General features: G+C 40.9%; 1 protein-coding gene and 1 pseudogene across 3 annotated transcripts in view; both read right to left on the bottom strand.

Moving 5' to 3' along the window:
* Positions 1 to 7,540, bottom strand: part of LOC148023178 (uncharacterized) — a 32,031-nt pseudogene extending 24,491 nt beyond the window's left edge. Inside the window, exon 1 of the transcript XR_015693618.1 lies at positions 6,806 to 7,540. The product of XR_015693618.1 is annotated as an uncharacterized LOC148023178 (transcript). The remainder of the gene's footprint in view (positions 1 to 6,805) is intronic.
* On the bottom strand, positions 7,249 to 11,127 carry LOC148023177 (pentatricopeptide repeat-containing protein At1g11290, chloroplastic-like). Of its 2 annotated transcripts, XM_087696152.1 has the most exons (4): positions 10,881 to 11,127; positions 7,882 to 10,559; positions 7,548 to 7,741; positions 7,249 to 7,385 (listed from the first exon to the last, which is right to left on the bottom strand). In XM_087696152.1, exons 1-2 carry the CDS (start codon positions 10,943 to 10,945, stop codon positions 8,660 to 8,662), a joined length of 1,965 nt encoding a protein of 654 aa, XP_087552278.1. In that variant the 5' UTR covers positions 10,946 to 11,127; the 3' UTR covers positions 7,249 to 7,385; positions 7,548 to 7,741; positions 7,882 to 8,659. The 2 variants fall into 2 exon arrangements, with proteins under 2 accessions (XP_087552278.1, XP_087552276.1); XM_087696150.1 differs by having other exon boundaries at positions 7,882 to 11,127.
* Positions 11,128 to 19,965: the final 8,838 nt, after the last annotated feature.

The following is a 19,965-nucleotide window of genomic DNA, read 5'->3' as shown; positions in this document are numbered from 1 at the left end:
TGCGATCAGACAAGGGTGGTGAATTTGTTTCTAATGAGTTTGCTCATTTTTGTGCAGATAGAGGCATTCACCAGGAGTTTACTAATACCAACACTCCTCAAGAGAATGATATTTTGGAGCGGAAGAACCAAAGTGTGATCGAGATGGCACGCACCATGATGGAGCACCGACAAACACCTCAGTTTCTATGGGCCGAGGCCATGGCTACAACAATCCACATCCTAAATCAATCCCCCACTTCGGCCATTGACAAGATGACACCTTTTGAGGCTTACTCTGGGACTAAGCGTGATGTCTCTTATTTCCAGATCTTTGGATGTGACGTCTATGTGCACATCCTGAAGACGCAGCGTGACAAATTTGAGACGACTTCCCAACGACAAGTCTTTGTTGGCTATAGCTCCCAATCCCAAGGTTATCGCTTGTATGATCCCGTAAAGCAGGTTATCGCTTGTATAATCCCGTAAAGCAGGATGTCTACACGTGCCGAGATGTGCGGTTTGTGGAAGTTCCAACCACAGAGAGGGATAAGGAGCACCCCTTACTTGGAGATCCAGGGGAGAGTTGGGCTCCCGAGACAGTTTCTTTGGAGCTAGAGCCTCTCGATGGAGATTCTTCTTCAGATTCCGAGTCTTCTATTCCACCAGCTACCCCAATCGAGATCCTGCCGATGGATGTACCAGAGTCTTCAGTAGATAGGGAGCGCCGAGGAGAGCTCTTGGCCTCCTCCTCGTTGGGCCCATGACACACTCCGTGATTCAAGGATTGAGGGGGTCCCTAAGGAGTGGGGACTACAGGATGGACCATGGAGGTCACGGAGGCACCAGGCACATTCTACGAAGCTTGTTTGCTCTAACTATTGTTTGATGTCCCGTGTTATGCAAGATAGAGAGCCTACGTCAATGAAGGAGGCTTTACAGTCTGATCATTGGCGGAAGGTGATGGAAGCCAAATTGGAGGCTATTGAGCGGAATGGCACTGGGTTCCTTGTGCCTCCTCCCTCTCATAAGAAGGTGATTGGTGTCAAATGGGTCTTCAAGACCACATACCATAATGATGGCTCGATGGACAAGCACAAGGCTCGCCTTGTGGCTAAAGATTTTGCACAGTGCCCAGGTATTGACTTCCATGATACTTTTGCTCCTACAACTCGCATGGCGAATATTCGTGTTGTTCTTGCCTTGGCTGGTCATAGGAGATGGCCTGTTTTTCGATTGGATGTGAAGTCGGCCTTCTTGAATGGTGATTTGAAAGAGAAGATCTATGTAGAGCAGCCTCATGGCTTTGGTTCCTCAGATGGGAAGGTTTACAAGTTAAAGAAGGCCTTGTATGGCCTGATGCAAGCTCCACGTGCTTGAAACGAGAAGATTGATTTGTTTCTCTAGGCCAAATTGGAATATCGACACTCTAGGGCCGATCCGCAGCTTTATGTGCACACTTTCGAGGGAAGTCGTGTGTTGTTTGTTTTGTATGTTGATGACTTGATTGTTGTAGGTGATCATACCCAAAAGGTCGACAAGACGAAGGCAACCCTACATCAAAAGTTCGAGATGACGGATTTAGGATTTCTTCATTTCTTTTTGGACCATGAGATTTATCAATCTCAGAGGGGGATTTTCATCTCTCGGCACAGATATGTACACGACCTCTTGGTGTCTTTTGAGATGGAGGATTGTCAGTCCATTTCTACTCCTATGGATCCGAATTGAAAGGCCACTTCACACGCAAATTCTCCTTTGGTGGATGCTACTTGCTACCATCAACTAATCGAATCATTGATTTGGCTTCTCAACCCACGGATTGATCTATGTTTTGTTGTAGGTCTCTTGGCTGGGTTCATGAGTGCACCTCAATAGGTGCATTGGGAGGCTGCTCAGAGGATACTTCCGTTTCTGAGGGGGACCTCCGATCTCGGGATTTTCTATCTAGCGAGTACAGGTGCTTCTAATCTTGTTCTTGTAGGTTGGAGTGATTCAGATTGGGCTGGCAATGTGGATCAAAGGCACTCTACTACAAGTTATTGGTTTACCTTGGGTGTTGGTGCTATCTCTTGGAGTGGCAAAAAGCAATCCACGGTAGCCCTATCTTCGACTGAGGCAGAGTAGCGGGCTGCGTCTTCTACCACATGTGAGACTATGTGGCTTCGATGGTGGTTGGAGGAGCTTGGCTACCCCCAAACTCGTCCTACTATCTTGCAGTGCAACAATGAGAGTTGCATTGCCTTTGCACGGAATCCCGTATTCCATGCCTAGACGAAGCACATAGAGATCCAATATCACTTCATCAGGGAGAAGCTTCTAGATGCGACCATTGATGTGGAGTACTATAAGACTGAAGACAATCTTGCAGATTTGTTTACAAAGGCACTTCCCCAGGCTTTACTTCATCGACATTCCAGTTCCCTTAGTCTGTTGCCTTGTCCAGGATCTGAGAGGAGGTGTTGAAAGTCATCTCCTATCACGTCAGCAGTGCCATGTGGCTGCAGTCAGACTATCCAGTCGGCTACATTTAACCGACCTAGTTATTTCGAGTATTTTTCAAGCATTTTTTTCAGCCTTTATAAGGCTGAGTTTCCAGCAGACTTCTACACTTGTATTTGACAAATTTCAGCCTGCTGGTGACAGAGACAGCACTCCAGGCTGACGAAGATCGAGGTCCTCAAGGCGGAGACATACACTGATATTCTCTCTCATCCATGTATAATTTTGCATCCTTATACAACATTCTTCACTGCTGATTTTCTGTGTTTCACTATCTCTTTCTCTCTCTCTCTTCTCTCTATGTTCACTCTTTGTCACAGTCATACTTCCACATTGCTTCACTCAGACAAGAGGAGGCGGGTCCCTCAAGAAGTGCAGTCAAGCAAGCCACCTTCTTATGCTCACTTGAGAGTGTTTGGTTGCAAGGCATTTGTGCACATTCGCAAGGAAGAATGCAACAAACTTAAGCCAAAATCTTGTAAATGTATTTTCCTAGGATATAATGATGAGGGTGAAATGGGATATAGGTTATGGGATCCCGAAAAAAAAGAAAATTGTACGTAGAAATGATGTTATCTTTCGGGAAGATCGCATGCACAAACAACCCGAAAAGACTAAGGAAGTTAAAAGGGTTGTATTCTGAGAAGATGTACCGATAGGACAGTAAAGAATGCCCACTAAACAGCAAAAGATACCTACTGTAAATGCCCTGAAAATGTAGGAAATAATGCTGAAAATGATCAGCAAGATATTGCCCATGATGTACCACAAATTCAGTAAGAACAAATGCCTTTGAAACAACCAAAACCAGCTGTAGAGCATGCTGAACCTGTAGAACAACGAGTTGTTAATGCAGATTTTGCAGACTTAACAGCCAGCAAATCTTGATCATTGGGTCCATAGGTCAACCAGAGTGCAAAGACAGCCAGATAGGTTTGTTCCTGGTGTCTATTATGTGGCTGATTATATCATGTTGACAAATTGTGGTGAGCTGTCACGCTTTAAGGAAGCAATGGACAGAAAAGACTGAAAGAAATGGCATAAGGCCAGGCTCTCAGAGATGGAATCTCTCATGAAAACTGGCACTTGGGATTTGGTGCATTTGCCTAAAGGACAAAAAGTGCTACCATGCAAATGGATTTACGAAATGAAAGTTGCTCCTGGTTCTTTGCCAAGGTACAAGACACAACTAGTTGCTAAAGGGTACAAGCAAGAACATGGAATTGATTTTGATGCAATTTTTTCTCCTACAGTCAAAATGACTACTTTGCAAACCATTTTGGGCTTGGTTGCATCTGAAGATATGGAGCTCATACAGATGGATGTAAAGCTTTCTTACATGGTGATCTACATGAGAATATCTATATGCAATAGCCTGAGGGTTTTGTTGCACAAGGGAAAGAGCACATGATCTATAAACCCAACAAGAGTTTGTATGGGTTGAAACAGGCACCACGAGAATGGTATCATAAATTTGATACATTTATGCAATCTCAAGGATTCCATAGATCTCAAGTTGGTCACTGCTTATATACCAAGAAGGCAGCAAATGGTAGCCTTATTCTCTTGGTTCTATATGTGGATGACATGTTGATTGCAAGCAGGGATTTTCATGCCTTGAACTCCTTGAAACAAGCCTACACAGTAGTTTTGATATGAAGGATATTGGTGACACCAATCATATTCTTGGGATAGCAATCATATTCTTGACATGTGTATACTCAGGGATAGATCGCAAGGTCTTCTCTGTCTATCACAGCAAGATTATGTTACTAAGGTTTTGTAGCATTTCAATATGGAGGGGGGGAAAGCAATTGGTGTACCATTGCCTCCATATGTGAAACTTGATGACAGTCCTACATCTAATGATGGAAAGGCTAAGATCGCCAAGATTCCTTATGCTTTAGTTGTTGATAGCTTGATGTATGCTATGGTTGCTACACATCCTGACATTGCATTTCCGGTGGGAGTAGTTAGCAAGTACATGGAATATCCTAGTAAAAAGCATTGGAAAGCAATGAAGGGTATCATGAGATACCTTAAGGGCACAAAGGATTTGTGTATCTGCTTTGGGAAGCAAAAGTCATCTATTGTTGACTTCACGAATGCAGACTATACTAGTCATCCTGACTGCAAGAAGTCTACTTCAGAATATGTGTTCACATTCACAGGGGGAGCAATCTCTTAAATATCCATGCTACAAAAGTGTGTTGCATTGTCCACTACAAAGGCAGAGTATGTGGTTGCCATTGAGGCGGCATGCAAGGAGGCTTTATGGCTTTTATATCTGGTGAGAGAGCCTGGCATTACAGAGGTTCCTATCCTCCACTATGAGTGTTATCATACTAGCACAAAATCGTGTCTTTTATGCAAAGACAAAGCACATGCAAGTGAAGTATCATTTTATCAGGGATGTAATTGACACCAAGAGCATTGAGCTTGTCAAGGTACATTCAGGTGATAACCGTGCAAACCTCACGAAGAGTCTTCCAGCAGAGCAATTTGCCCATTGCCGCCAGATGATGGGGGTTGGATAGTATATGAGTATTTCAACTTTGTACATATATACAGTTAGCTAATTCTTTCCTCTACCTTCAGGCACATTGCCTTTAGGTGGGAGGTTGTTGGAAATAAAGGCTCACCACGCCTTTTACAATGTTCGGGTGTGTATGCACCCTTACCCATGTACTTTATATATACTATCAAAACCTAAAGTGATACACTTTGTTATTGTACCCATACATTGAGTGTCGTGCTCTCACTCTCTACTCTGCTCTTACTCTCTCTCTCACTATACATATCTCAACTGCACTCTATCTCGATCCTCGAGCACTCTCGACATCAGAATGAACAATGAATGTGGAGGAGAAGCTTGAATAAATAGCCAAAAAAAGCCATGCTAAAATGACCATCATAAAATGCCAAGAAAAATGCCTAAATAATCAAGACAATATCCTAATGCCCTACCTCACTAACATGCACAAACTCAACCATGAACTGGCATATCTACTAACGTGTTCATTATCTTGGCCTATTTATTGGCCACTACTCCCTCCTCCTCAATCACTTGTGCATACTCCTTTACTTGCAAGTTTTGTCAAAGAGAGGAAGCTAGTGCCAATGCTCACACAGCTGGCAACTCACTATTGTTTCTATACTATCTCTTGACTTGGTTCATAAATTCCATTTCCCAGGTATTCCTCTTCTGAGTTCTTTTGTAGCATTATTCTTTCTTCATGGTGTTTCTCTTCTCTCGTGTTTGTCCAATATATTACAGCAGATTCTCACACTTCCATCATTGCATCCACTTCTAACAGATCATGCACACTGAGGTGGCAACACAGTGGGGTGTAACTACATGTCACTTTGAAGATGAGAAACATAAAGAAATCCTTTGTTCTTGCATTTGGTGGCAATTTTATGCATCATCAAAGTTTGAGGTCTTAATTTTGGGTCAATTCAAGCCTGCTAGCAAGATACATGAAGGGCTACTGTTTTTATGGATGTTACAATCACATCCCACTTTGCTCCCATCACAAATGTGCACGTGAGGTAGTGAGAGACATGTCAATGCTCTTATGTTTTGTGATGTAGACTATGCGGATTTGTTTCCTACTATACACAAAAATACTCTCTCTAGTACCCACGGTCATAAGGAGCCCATGATTGGAGTCTTGCTGCATTTACTTGAATCAAGCAAGGTACTTGATGAGCATAGGTTACCTTTAGGTCGGTGGATATTGACATGATAGTTTTTGCACCATTTCTACAAGGGGCATCTTAGGACATGTTGATGCTCGAGGATGAGGAGTCCGCTTCTATAATGAGCAAAGGAAAATGCTAAATATTGGCTAATAAGTTGGGCAAAATGAGTTTTGACATGTTTTGCAGCACAAGTCCTCTTGAACAGCTAAAAACTTACTGTTCTTGGGCTTGTCTGTAGCAGCCATTAAGCAATTTTGAAGGACAGTGATACTGAACAGGAAGATAGAACACATCCCAAACATGGCCAGTGACCACAATAGGGAATGCATTAGCCTGCAGCATTGTTTACAACATGTTGGATTCGGTAGAGTAAGCACAGCCAGTGCTGCAATATAAAATCCATTATGCAAAGGCAGATCCAGTCTTATGCCCTGTGACTAGAGGCTAGAAACACCTAAGCTAAATGCAGCTACAAACATCTACTCCAATTGTAATACCCAGTTAAGGCTAGTTTTCAGCCAACAAGGAAATGGACTTTCAAGCATTACACAGCTGAAATATTTGAAGTATATAAAGGAAATAGTATAAAGCTAGGAGGTAAAGAACTAAGAGAAACCTACATTGTAGAGAACAACACATACAAAAACATTCACTGGAATTCTGAAGAAGTTCAAACTTGTACTCCTCAACTCCTCAGGAATGTATTGTGACCACAATTTCATAATCAACAGCCAAATAATCCCAACACAAGCTTCAAAGACATAGAAACCAAAAAGTTGCCAATGTCCAGAAGCTATCATACAACCACCTTTGTGTCCTGAAGATGTCAATAAAAGTTGCTATAAGGAGCCTCAAGTTGAGCAGCAGTTGTCACAGAGAACCAGAGAACCAACTATGTTATTGTAACAGGAATGCAAACCAAGGTGTGAACTTACATTGACAATGATCGGAGAAAACAGAATGGCAGCAGACACCAGGAATACTATTTGCATATAGACCTCCGCCCTAAGAGATAACCTGCCGTGAACCGGGCTGCGAGAGAACTAACAATCATGCAAGAAAGCACGAATGTAGCACAGTTGAAACCATGCGGAATATCTTCATCATGGGGACTCAGGCTTGGAGTCCAAAGAAATACAAATGTGTATATTGATCCCTCAAAAAGTGACTGCATTGCTCCAAGCAAAAAAATATGTTCATCTGTGACAGCCAAACACCACCACATACAGTAAATCAAATCCACCATTTGGAGAAACATTAGAAGTTTATCCACCTGCTGCACCTAATTCATATAATACAAGGAAGCTGTTGCCTCATCTGCAAAGTAAGAGCTCAGGAAACAGATTTAAGGTGAGCTAATACCTGAACCAATGGCAGAAGTAGCAACTTTAAATTGAGAAGAAAACTTCTGCCCTCAGATAAGTCATCAGGATTTTCAGACCATCACGCATCTGCCAGAAAATTGGCCACCGTCCAACTTAAATAGCAATTAATCCATTCCCCAAAAACACTGCCTTTGAGGACGTCAAGGAGAGACACTGTGCTTAAAATCCTCCCTGTAAACAGAAGGAAGAAACAAACCATTCAAGTCAACAAAGCTTAAGAGCAATAGGAAGACCATATAATCCAATTTCAACAGGCATACACAATAGGTCAAGTAATGACTACAAAAAGTGTCATAGGAAAGGTGTGATACCTTGCAATGTTCTGCAACCAGCCATGACTCAAAAGCAGAAAAGAGCAGAGGCATTGCAATCCCACCTAAGATTCTGCCTATCATTAAGACCCCGTATTGAGGAGAGTGCTTCATGAAGCAGCTCAAAATGTAAGCAACGCAGCTTGTGATGCTGGCCCTCTCCCATTCACTAAAAGACAACATACAAAGAAATAGGGGAACTAGCACCTCAGTTCAATGCACATCTGTAACATGTAGCAGCAACATTTACTCTGCTCATCACTGTTTGTCTGCAAGGGAGCCCACAAATGTCACAAACACCATGGATGACCCAAAACCAGCAATAGAGAGCCTTCCAATATCACCCTTTGTGAAACCATACTGGGTGTAGAGAAAATATACATAGGGACCTTGCAGCCAATCAACAGCTGGGACAAACACAATAATAAATTAAGTTAAGCAGGATTCGAACAGTTCACAACTGTCCCTTATCAAGGCAATAACTTGAAGCATAGCCTTGTCATGCATAGCCCGTGTGGAAACAAACACATGACTAGTTCCTCATCATAAACAAGAGATACTCAGAAAAGATCTCCAACAAATCCCTTTGCAAGAACATAGCTGAGCTGAGAACCAACAACTTTGGCGGTTGTTTACATGTGTCATCAGAAAAGGGAATGTAATGCCTCCTAGTTCTGACACCCCTGGCAAATAAGGCTAGGGTTCTGACAATAATAAAATGGAGAAGCCTGAAGGAAGCATTTTGCCAGTATTAGCCCTTATTGATATTTTACCAGTATCACTCAGTGTGCCACGCCCCAACTGATACATAAATGTTTGATAAAGATACATAAGCTACTGAATGTTGCGGAGAAAGTTCCAGAACATGTTGGGCAGCAAGCTCTCCTTTTCCTACATCTTTACAGGCACCGAGTAAAGTGCACCAGTCCTCACCAGATGGTTGGAAAGGCATTTGATGTACAATGCTCTCTGCAATGTCTAGCATTCCAGTCCGTGCAAAAAGATCTATCAGGCAAGAAAAGTGGTTAGCAAGTGGCATAATCTCATAATGTTGGTACATGAGAGCAAAATAGTGACAGGCTTCATCCAGCAAGCCTGCACGGCTGCATCCTGAGATTATGCTCAAGAAGCTGATATCATCTGGCACAGACCCTCCTTCCCTCATTTCAGAGAGGACTCCCACAGCCTTGTGCCCATCTCCATGCAGTGCATATGCTGCAATCATCGCACTCCATGCTATGACACATCGTTCAGACATTGTTTTGAAAACCATCTGAGCATCTTCTGGACTCCCACACCTCCCATACATGTTCACAAGTGTGCTCTTCACAACACCATCCGACTCATGGCCACACTCACAGGCAAAGGCATGGATGACTTTACCCCCATGCAGAGCTGCTGTTGTTGCACATGCAGACAATGCGCTTGCAAAAGTGAACTCATTAGGTGCCGTGCCTGCTTTTTGCATCTGCCAAAAATGTTCAAGAGCCTCCTGGCCCAACCCATGGGAGTCAAAAAGAGATATTATGGCATTCCATGACACAATGTTCCGATCTTGTATTTTATCAAACATTTGACATGCCTCTTCCAAGCTTCCACACTTGCAGTACATACAAAGAAGAGCATTCCCTACAACCATGTTCGTATCGAGCCTACTGTCAGCAGCACTGGCATGAATTAACTTGCCCACTTTCAACACTGCCGAACTTGTGCAAGCAGAAAGGGCATTGATGTAGCTGACCTCATTGGGCTTCACATCTTGCAACTGCATCTGTTGGAAACAATCAAGCACCTTTTCACAATATCCCTGTTGTGCGTATGCTAAGATAATAGAGTTCCATGATACTACATTCTGTTCAAGCAGGCTTTTAAAAGTATAGTTCACTTCATTCAGACAGCCACACTTACCATACATATTAATAAGTGTGTTTCCCACTGTAGAATCTGAGGCAAATCCAGACTCTACAATATCAGCATGGATCATCATGCCACCAAGCAGACAACATGGGCTAGCACAAGCATTAACGACTACCAGAAAAGTGACTTTGCTGGGGTTCAGACCTTCTAGGAGCAATCTTCTGTATATTTGAAGGGCTTCTCTACCATAACCATGCTCCACATACACTGTAATCAACCCATTCCAAGCAATCAAATCTTTGATGTGTACCTCATCAAAAACCACCCTGGCCAGATCTAGCCTCCCACACTTACCATACATGTTAACAAGAGCAGTTGCCACTGCTATATTCTGATCAAAACCCATGTCCATGACACAGGAATGTATGAACATGCCCTCCTCCAGTGCAGCTACACTGTTACAAGCACCAAGAACTGCCAAGAAAGTAACTTTGTTGGCTTTAATCCCTTCCAACTTCATGCGCCGAAAAAGCCTGACAGCCTCTTTGGTGTCTCTACCATTAATACAGGCCCCAATCATGGAGTTCCAGGAGACCACATTCTTCTCTGATATATTCTCAAAAACAGCACTTGCACTCGTGACACTGCCGCATTTACCATACATGTTGAGAAGGACATGTGCAAGTACCCTAATGTGTTCAAGGCCTCTTCTCCTGATCGCTTCATGGAGTCTCTTGAGCTCAAAAAGATCCTTGCATTTGCCGCATGATTGCAAGAGAGGGATGTACGACTGTACAGGCTCATTGGGTGAATTTTGCAGCCTGCGGGGGCACTTGTTTGTTATCCTCATGCAAAGGGAAGAAAATATGGCCTCTTTTGTTTGAGGCATAAGAAGTTTTCGACATTTTCCAATGTGGGAAAAGGACCTCTTTTCCTTGGTCTTGCCAGTGGTGTTCAACATCATGAGCTTCTCCTCGAGAGGCACCGCATATCTAGCTAGGTGCAATTGGGAGCTAGGTATGCAGTTGGGGAAGGGGGCTGAGGGCCCCGACCCCCTTAAGGAGAAGCTCATGATGTTGCCACAATTCACAATGTGGGAAGTATATGGAAATCTGTCCAAAGCATCTTGTGAGGAAACTCGCCTGACGGGGGTTTTGGCCGCAGTGTTGCGGGATGATGAAGCCACACGACATACTTGACTGATCATTTCTCTCTCTCCTCCTCCTCCTCGTCGTCGTCATCGCCATCAGTCGTTCTGCAGGAGCTCCGAATGCAAAGAACGGCGACTAATTTCATCGATGCGATCGTGCATGCTAGCTTCTATCTGTCCCCCCGGCCCCCCTTAAAAAACACACACACACACACACACACTCTCTCTCTCTCTCTCTCTCTCTCTCTCTCTCTCTCTCTCAATAGAGACCTCTCTTTTAGGTTGGGTTGATACACTATAATCAACCCATTCCAAGCAATCAAATCCCAAAAGTATCCTTGCCGTTAGTATAAAGTTCACATAACATAGTCAAAAGAGACTCCTTTCAATGTTCCACCGCCCTTATATTCACATGGTGGTAGAAGATTAGAGATTTTTCATTTGATAGAAGTGTGCAATTTGTGAAGAATTGAAAAGCTAAGATTAAGCCACATGATAGATTTCAAATTGCAAACATGGCTGAAAAGCAACATTACTCGTAATATTGATCTAGAAAGAGAGGGTACATCAACTGTCAAAGAACATAGTGAAAAAATACATGAAGTAATACTTTTTCTTTTAGGTGGAAGATGATAATGTCTTACTTTCTAAAATGTTGTCACCAACGACTTAGTGTAATTTTTTCATTGCATATTCTCTATACATTGATATTGCAATGTTGTGGCACTGATCAGTCCCAGAACCAAAGTCATTTGGTATAGCTCCACCACCACCACCTTCATCACCTCTTTATGCTCACTCCATTGCATCTTCTACTTGGACTGGATGAATTGCTTGTATCTCAACCATTGAGTTTGCTACTATTCTTTGATCCTCTTCCATTGAGCTACCAAGTTGCAAGCTTGCCTCAACTTCACGTATCCATTCCATGTCAAAAGAGTTACCATGGCATATGCAAATATTATGTAACACAAGACAAGCAGCTACGAGATATTGCATGTGATGTAGATCCATGTCACATCTCTTCAACAATATGCAAAACCTTGCCTTTAACATACTAAATGCTTGCTCGACTAGCATTCTTGTATTGGATTGTATAAAATTCCAATGATATTTCATATGTGATAATCTTTCTTTGCATCCTTTAAATAGCACTAGCATATATGATCAAGCTAGCTAAGCACAATCTCCTACCAAACAATAGTTACCCAACTCACCCCTTGTACATATTTGGCCTAGCTCGCTTCTAGTGAAGTTTAAGGAGTTATGGATTGACCCACCACCCCATCCAACTGTGTAGTTCCATAAAGATCAATTTGCTGCAATTATTGATTGCAACAATTTTGAGTGGAACCCTTTACAATTAAAGTAATCCTCATGGTTCTCCTTTGAGGCAATGACAAGAATATGTGAGCCATCAACTTCTCCTACAACATAAGGGATACCTCTCAAGGCCTCAAATTCCCTAGCTAACTTCTCAAACTAAGCTTAAGATGGCCACTTAATATATGTATCCCTTAAGCCCAATGTGAGGATGGCCTGTACCCATGCAAATCTGCTAGGACCTCTAATGATGTGCCAGATGCCAATCTATGAAGAGTGCTAAGTAAGAACCTAGTAAGTAATATTCAAGGAAATGTTGTGGATGAGGATAAGCCCAAGCCTTTCTATGCTCATGGCCCTTAATACGATTAATTATATTCCTCGTATTTATTGAATGGCCCATATACTGAATTAGATACAACCATGTTTGTAAGATGGCATTGTCAATGTGCATGTGGCTTGGTGTAAGAAGCTCCGTGATTGCTAAGGAGCACAAACATGCACAAAATAAGGCCATTCTTTTGGACATTGCCATTATAACTTGCATACACACATCTATGTTAGTGAAATGAATTATTCCCTTGTGCTAGCTTTGCAATATTGTGAAATGTATAATAAGTAAACAAATCATTTTCACAATGTTGTTTGATTGTACAAAATGTTTTTGCTAGCACAAGTTAGTAGTAGCATTTACTATTGATAACACACATTAAAAGCATAAACTACTGTTGGTAGCGCACTTTAATAAAGATTCAAGAATTACAAGAAATTTTAACTCATTTAGCTTGATTAAGATATCCAGCGATGGTGGCTTAGAATTGTGCAAGGATATCCAAGTGGCTGCTCTCTAAGGCCTCTTGTTGAAGTGAGTTCTCCTTTTGATGATCAAGAAGTGCTCAACAAATTTGGCCATGTTGGCCAAAGAGTCTTCACATTTAGCAAGCTAAAGATGAAGACTATTGAACTTTGATTTGGTCGGCTTGGGAATCTTCCTCAATAGTTGTCTCCCCCCCCCCCCGCAATACCCACAATATGGTTAGATGTAGTAGATGTGAAATGTGACACACAATTAATAGATGCCTTGTTATGGTAGTACTCATCCACCATGTCATACCACTTGCAAGTGCAATGTCTATCATTACCAAATATCGAATTATGAGCCTTATCAATCCTATATTATCCTAATACTATAGGCCACTTTTTTCAACATGATTTGACATCTTTGTCAAAGTCATGATAAGTAGAGGACAATTTGTCTACTACTTTGGCCCAAAGATTTACCCCTTGTTTTTTAGGGTTTTCAAATTCCTCATTCATGCCACCATTGATGTGAATAAGTTGATCCACCTAAAAATCATTCCACTTGCCTTTTCCCTTGTTGTCATTATCGTCACCACAGAGGTCCACCACACCTTTATTCTTTGTAGTACATTGTTTCTTTGATGAAGCACTTTTTGACACCTCATTGTCGAAGTCTAGGGCCTTCTTCTTTGAAGGTTTGGCATGGGATTTGGAGGGTTAAGAAGCCATAGGGGTTGGGATTAGGACCATCCTCCATGCTTTGAGGAGTGGGTGGAGGTGTGCGGGAAGAAGGGCTCGATGGTTTTTGAGCCAATTTTGTGGGGGGAGGGGGGGTTGTTCTAAAGAAGAAGGAGAAGGTAGGTGATAGGGATGTTAACATGGTAGTGAAGCCATGGGGGGTATGGAGAAAGGAGAGGTTGAGAAGAGATAGTAAGCGGATTGAGAGAACATTGTTTGGGAAATAACATTCTCTTCCTCGTTAACTTAGGAATCAAATTAGTGTTTATCCATGTTACTTGTAAATTAAAAAGAAAAGATTAGCAAAGAGATAGAGAAAAATGAAACATCAAGTAGAAAATAGGCATTTGAAAGAGATAAGAAAAAAGGATAGGATACCTTTGCGTCACACATTGCACCTGTAAGAATACCTATACAAAAGGAGAAGATAATATGAGAAAAGCACTTAGAAAAAATTGATCATGCTTTGAGAATGTCATTGGCATGATAGTAAGGTTACCTTCAAGCAAGTGGATGCATGGATTCACCCTACAAATTCCTCAAGGTGAACTTCAAGGCAAAATGTGCTTCTTTTATAGTGCTTATCGAGGGCTTTATTTGTGAACGTTTGGAAGGGAAAAAGTTCAAAATAAATATAGAAAAAGGACATTAAAAGCTACACGTTAGAAAACATTTGCCTTGATTTTAAATGTTTAAGATATAAAATGTTGATTTATGTTAAACGTCTATTAAAACGTTGATTTATATTGGATAATGAGTTGTCGGCTTCATTGTTAGCAAATATGTTGGGCCGAGGGGGGGGGGGGGAGGGGGGAAGAAAACACCAAGCTTGTTGCTGTGACATGAACATGGATGAGCTTCCTATTGTCGTGTAGTCTGAACATCGTTCACCACATGCCCATCCTTGGTTGGGGGTGGAAAGTTTGCACGGTGACTTTTGCCCCCATCTAAACCCAACCTTAGACAAAATTTCACTTTAACTCCCATAATTTGAAATATGACATTGCGAGCCTCTAACAAGGGAGGCATCACATACCTAGCTAGGTGTGGTGAAGGCAAGGGACTACCAAACCCTACTTTAATTCCCACAATACAAATTATGGTACAACAATGATTATGAGAGAAGAAGAAATGGTAAGGAGAGAAAGAAGATAAAGAAAGGGGGAAAAACCCCCAAAACAAAATGCATAACATTGAGTATTGATAAAGTTAAGCCCAAAAAGATAAAGTGAAAGTATTGATAAAATTAAGTAATTATGATATTTTAAAATATTGTTTCAAAGTTGTATCACACATTACTTACCATTGCTATCCTAGTCAAAGATTGCTCGCACGAAGCCACATGGTCCATCCACTTCATGTCGTGGAAAAAAGACAACACATTCTAGCATTACTTAGATTTCTTGTGAGCATATATGTACACCCAAACACATAGGGGGCTATGCAATTTTAGGCAACATGGATATCTTGAATGGCAATACTTGAATTTAGGCCTCACGGTGACATACGCTTAAGTTTGATTAGCCATATGGCAAAAATTCTTCCCATTGTTGACTCCATCCCCCAAAAAAACAACTTCATCCAAAGTCAAAATTTTTGCTTCTTCGGTAGTTGTTTATTGGGATGTATAGTAGGAAGCTTGTCCTATTTGAACAAGATGGCCATACTTGGCCTAGCATCTACTATTGACACACTAGAGCTATGAAGCACTACTTTGCATTTATTTCATTCATGCAAAGGAACTTTCATGTGCCTGGCAATAATTTTGGACTCTTTGCTCTTTGGCAACCCTTCCCTTCCCTAGCCTTGGAACACCCTTGGCAAGTTGAAAAATAATGCTCCACTTATTTAAGAGCGAGCATCTATAAATCAAATTTGTTATTTGCTTATCAAAGTTCATGCATGGTTAATGGATAAAGGCAACTTTTTATTGGGCTGTTTGCAGGTGGACCTTGGTGGAAACCTACACTAATGGTTAGTTGGCTCAATACAACCCCTTTGAAATGCAAAGTCTCCATTTGGAGAATGTTAGTGGATCGTCTCCAACTTTGTGTTGCCCTCTCAAGACACACCATTTCAAACGACTCCTCATTTTTTTGTACTACAAGTAAGGAGACCTCTCATCATAGGTTTTTGGCTTGCTCAGTCTCACTAAGTGCATATGGTTTCTCCTATCTTGAGCTTAGCATTCAATTGCTAGAAGCTCTATGCATCTAGAGGATTGGGTTTTCTAGATCAAAATATTTGTAATGTTATCATTTTTTATTCACGTCTTAACGTGCATTGCCTTAAGGATCCTTTACGAGGTCTCCTTAAGTGGTTAGCAATTGAGCACCATTAAGTATGTGGGTTTTTTTACTAATGATATTTGACTTCCAAACATACTGCCATCTCTTCACTTACTTTGTGTGATAATGTGTGCTCAAGTGCCGTTTGTTCTAACTAATACGATTAGCCATTACGAAACAAAAAGAAGTACATGTCTTCATTTTAACAAGCCCCTTACAAGAAGATTTTCATGGTTTACCATGTGGGAAAAGGGGCTCTCTTCATTTGTTAGGATTGCCCTTTAGGGCATATGCTAATACAGTAGTGCGGCAATCATAAGAGAAATGAAGATAAGGTACCAAAGGGTGGCGCCATTGTAAGGGAGAAGGATCAAGAAGGAAGAGAAGCAACAAGTTGTAAAACTCCATAAAGTGAGCCTTCAAGAAAGTGTTAATGAAAACCCCAAGGGAAAACAAGACCAGACAATCCTAGAAGGTCCCTTAGGAGGAAACAAGTAAGAGAGATTCCAAAGAGGGTGGAGTGTGGGAGAAGTGGTTAGGACCGCTAACAAAAGAGGATAAATTCAAATACTCCACTATTGGATACAAAAACATGGGAGGAGATGGAGTTGTAAATGAGGTAGCAATTGCTAATAGCCACCACCCTCTTCACTATTGGGTATAAAAACATGGGAGGAGATGGAGCTATAAATGAGGTAGTAATCATTAATAGCCACCAATCTCTTCATGCAAGTGTATTCTCTTGGGCCCCTCTTTATTGCCTAAATTATTTTCTCCTCTCTATATCACCATGTCACTCCCTCTTTTTCTCTCTATATCTCTACCCCCTGTCTCTTACTCTCTCGACCTCCACATCTTCATCACACACCCACTTTCACTTCTTTCACACACACACACACACACACACGCACACACACACACACACACACACACACACACACACACACACACACACACACACACACACACACACACACACACACACACACACACACACACACACACACACACACACACACACACACACACACACACACACACACACACACACTCACTCACTCACTCACTCACTCACTCACTCACTCACTCACTCACTCACTCACTCACTCACTCACTCACTCACTCTCTCTCTCTCTCTCTCTCTCTCTCTCTCTCTCTCTCTCTCTCTCTCTCTCTCTCTCTCTCTCTCTCTCTCTCTCTCTCTCTCTCTCTCTCTCTCTCTCTCTCTCTCTCTCTCTCTCTCTCTCTCTCTCTCTCTCTCTCTCTCTCTCTCTCTCTACACACACACACCCTGATTGGAGATGTTTGAGAACAAATGTAAAGCATGCACTTTTATATACATGACCTCTTAAACACAACCAAAATCACTACATTTTATTATTTTTGGCAATCTCTCTCTTAAACACAACTCTCAATTAATTTTGGTGTTTTACCTCTAGAATAATATATTATGAATACTTTTTAAGACTTTATCTCTGGAGTGTTGTATCCTTGCAAGTATTCGGAGTTGTGTTATGGAAAATCTTAAGTGTCTTAATCCTATACTCTAAATATTGATCTATTAAAGCATTCAAAATAATTTACTAAATTAACATTTTATGCGCACATATAAATCGAAAACACATGTAGTTTTATGGCTTTTAAAATTGTAAGATGTCTTGTTGGGGCAACTCATTTTATTTATATGTTTTTTAAACCCTTATTCCAATCAATTCAACATTGACAAATATAATATCCCATCAACATGGTTGTAGACAATATTTGAAGAGCTTCTCTTATATTTGTTGATGTCCATTTTATGTCTGATGATAAATACTTTAGATCCTAATCCAAATGGATAGCCATAGTAAAGTGACATTGCCTCCCTTTGCATCTAAAAATAACAATAGTAAGAAGGATTGTGAGCAATCCATTGCCTCCCTTTGCACCCCTAGTCTAATCATGAATAGGTTACCCCTACATTATGATTCAAAATCGAAATGAAAAAGGTGAAAAGACTAACCTAAAGCTACCCCCTTTGTGGCAATAGAACTAATCAAGCAATCATCAAAGCAAGTTGACTACAACTCGTGGTGTTGGAAAGAGAGAAAAAGATAGATTATGCAACCCACTCAAAATTGGTCACAACGTATAAAGAAAGGCTAGATACCCATGAAAGTGGATGCCCTAATCTCAAGAGGCCCTTATGGCACTAAATCAAGTCGAGACTAAAAAGCAAGTTGAATGCAAGTTTAGAGCTCCTAAGAATAGGAGAAGAATAGCTAGTGATCTCCAATAATAAGTAGTTATAAGTTGTAAAATAATGAGAAAGCCTCAATGGTTGGATACTCGAGGAGACGACCATTGGAATCTCGTCTATAGGCTTCTCTCTTGTTCTGAGACATTGTCCTACTCATACTCTTAATCATCATATCACCATTCTTATCATCTTCCATCCCACTCAAGCAAGAAGAAGAGACTATAAACCTAAGACATGAACTCTCTTTAGACTCACCATCTATTTCCTTCCCCTTGATCTGCAACCCTTTTGTCAATTGGAAACCATCTCAAATTTTCAGCCCTTCATACTTGTTGTTGACTAATTCAACAATGCTTCATCAAGACCACTATCATCTTCAATCAATTTGAGAGTTAAGTGGAGAGTAAAAAGAAGGCTCTTTGAGTGAGGGAGAACTTGTCTAACAAGGTTGCTTCATCTTTGTAAGGAGCATACACCATCACATCAAACCTACTCATTGGGGGGGAGGGGGGGTAGTTACTCACAAGTGCAATGAAGCTCGGATGCATGTGGAAGATGTTAGGATTGGACCAATTAAACGTGTAGTAACCATTAAGAGTTTCAACAATACTACTAGGTAAGGAAAAATAAAATTACAAAGCTATATATAATCAAGTTCAAATAATATAAAACCCAAAGCAAGAGGGTTAGATCAATGATAAGTTTGAGAATATCTATAACTAACTCCAAGATTTGAAGTTGCATAGAATGGAAAAGCCACAACAAAGACATGGAGGAAGACCCTAGGGACATCATGCTTTTAATCAAAAGCAACAAGAAAAAAATAGGAGATGTTATAACTATTAAAAAATAGGATATTAGCCTTATCCATCATGAAGGGGTGGAGAAATGTATCCATGAAAATGAATTTCAACAAATGGGATGATTATGTGGTGGAGATTAAATAAGAAGCCAATCCCAGTGGGGTAAGACAAAAGGCAAAGGGAAGAATGTAAACAACAAATTTGCATTTAAGAAATGGACAAGGAAACTATGAACTAAAGACTGATCTCTTAAGTAAGAAAGTGGATTTGACAATATTAAGGAGGGGGACAGTATAGTACATTGCATAGAGGATCTTCCTAATATATATCCCATGGTTGAAGTGTGGCATGAAAAGATAAGTATTGGAGAACCTTACATTGATGATAGTGCCCAAGTATGTATTATTACTCAATCATATATCTATTGGTTAGACTTAGACATGATAGCTCTATTCGAATTCAAGATTAGACTTGCCAATTCTTCCAAGATAAAGTGACCAGGAGTAATTTAAAACTTGGAGATAAAAGTTTTGTTATTCCAATAATGATAAATTATAATGTAATGCCTTGAGAATTAGGTGTTTTTCCTCTTATGTTAGGGGGACCTTGGTTGAGAGAAATTTATGCATTTCAAAATTATGGTAGGAGAATTATTACCCTCTATGACAATAAACACTCAAGGAAGAGATTTAACATGGCAACTAGTAATTCAATAGAGGATGGTGAAGAAGAAGATGAAACAAAGAAGGATGGCACTACCTTTGAAGATGAAGAAGATGATGAAAGTTTGGGATTAAAGATTGCATTCAAGTATTATGTCTTTGCTACCTTTTTCATGAACATTGTGCTTTCGCATTCTTGACTAGCATTGGAGCCATCTCTCAA

Source organism: Lygodium microphyllum, chromosome 16 (assembly GCF_053477565.2).
Source record: "Lygodium microphyllum isolate KBCC chromosome 16, Lygodium_microphyllum_v1.1.10, whole genome shotgun sequence".
NCBI classification, from domain to species: domain Eukaryota; kingdom Viridiplantae; phylum Streptophyta; class Polypodiopsida; order Schizaeales; family Lygodiaceae; genus Lygodium; species Lygodium microphyllum.
The sequence above is the reverse complement of the archived record's forward strand: the minus strand, read 5'-3'. Positions and strand labels throughout refer to the sequence as shown.

Bases quoted from the DNA above. Each gene is read 5' to 3' on its own strand.
- LOC148023177 (XM_087696150.1), bottom strand. From the start codon at position 10,945: ATGATCAGTCAAGTATGTCGTGTGGCTTCATCATCCCGCAACACTGCG.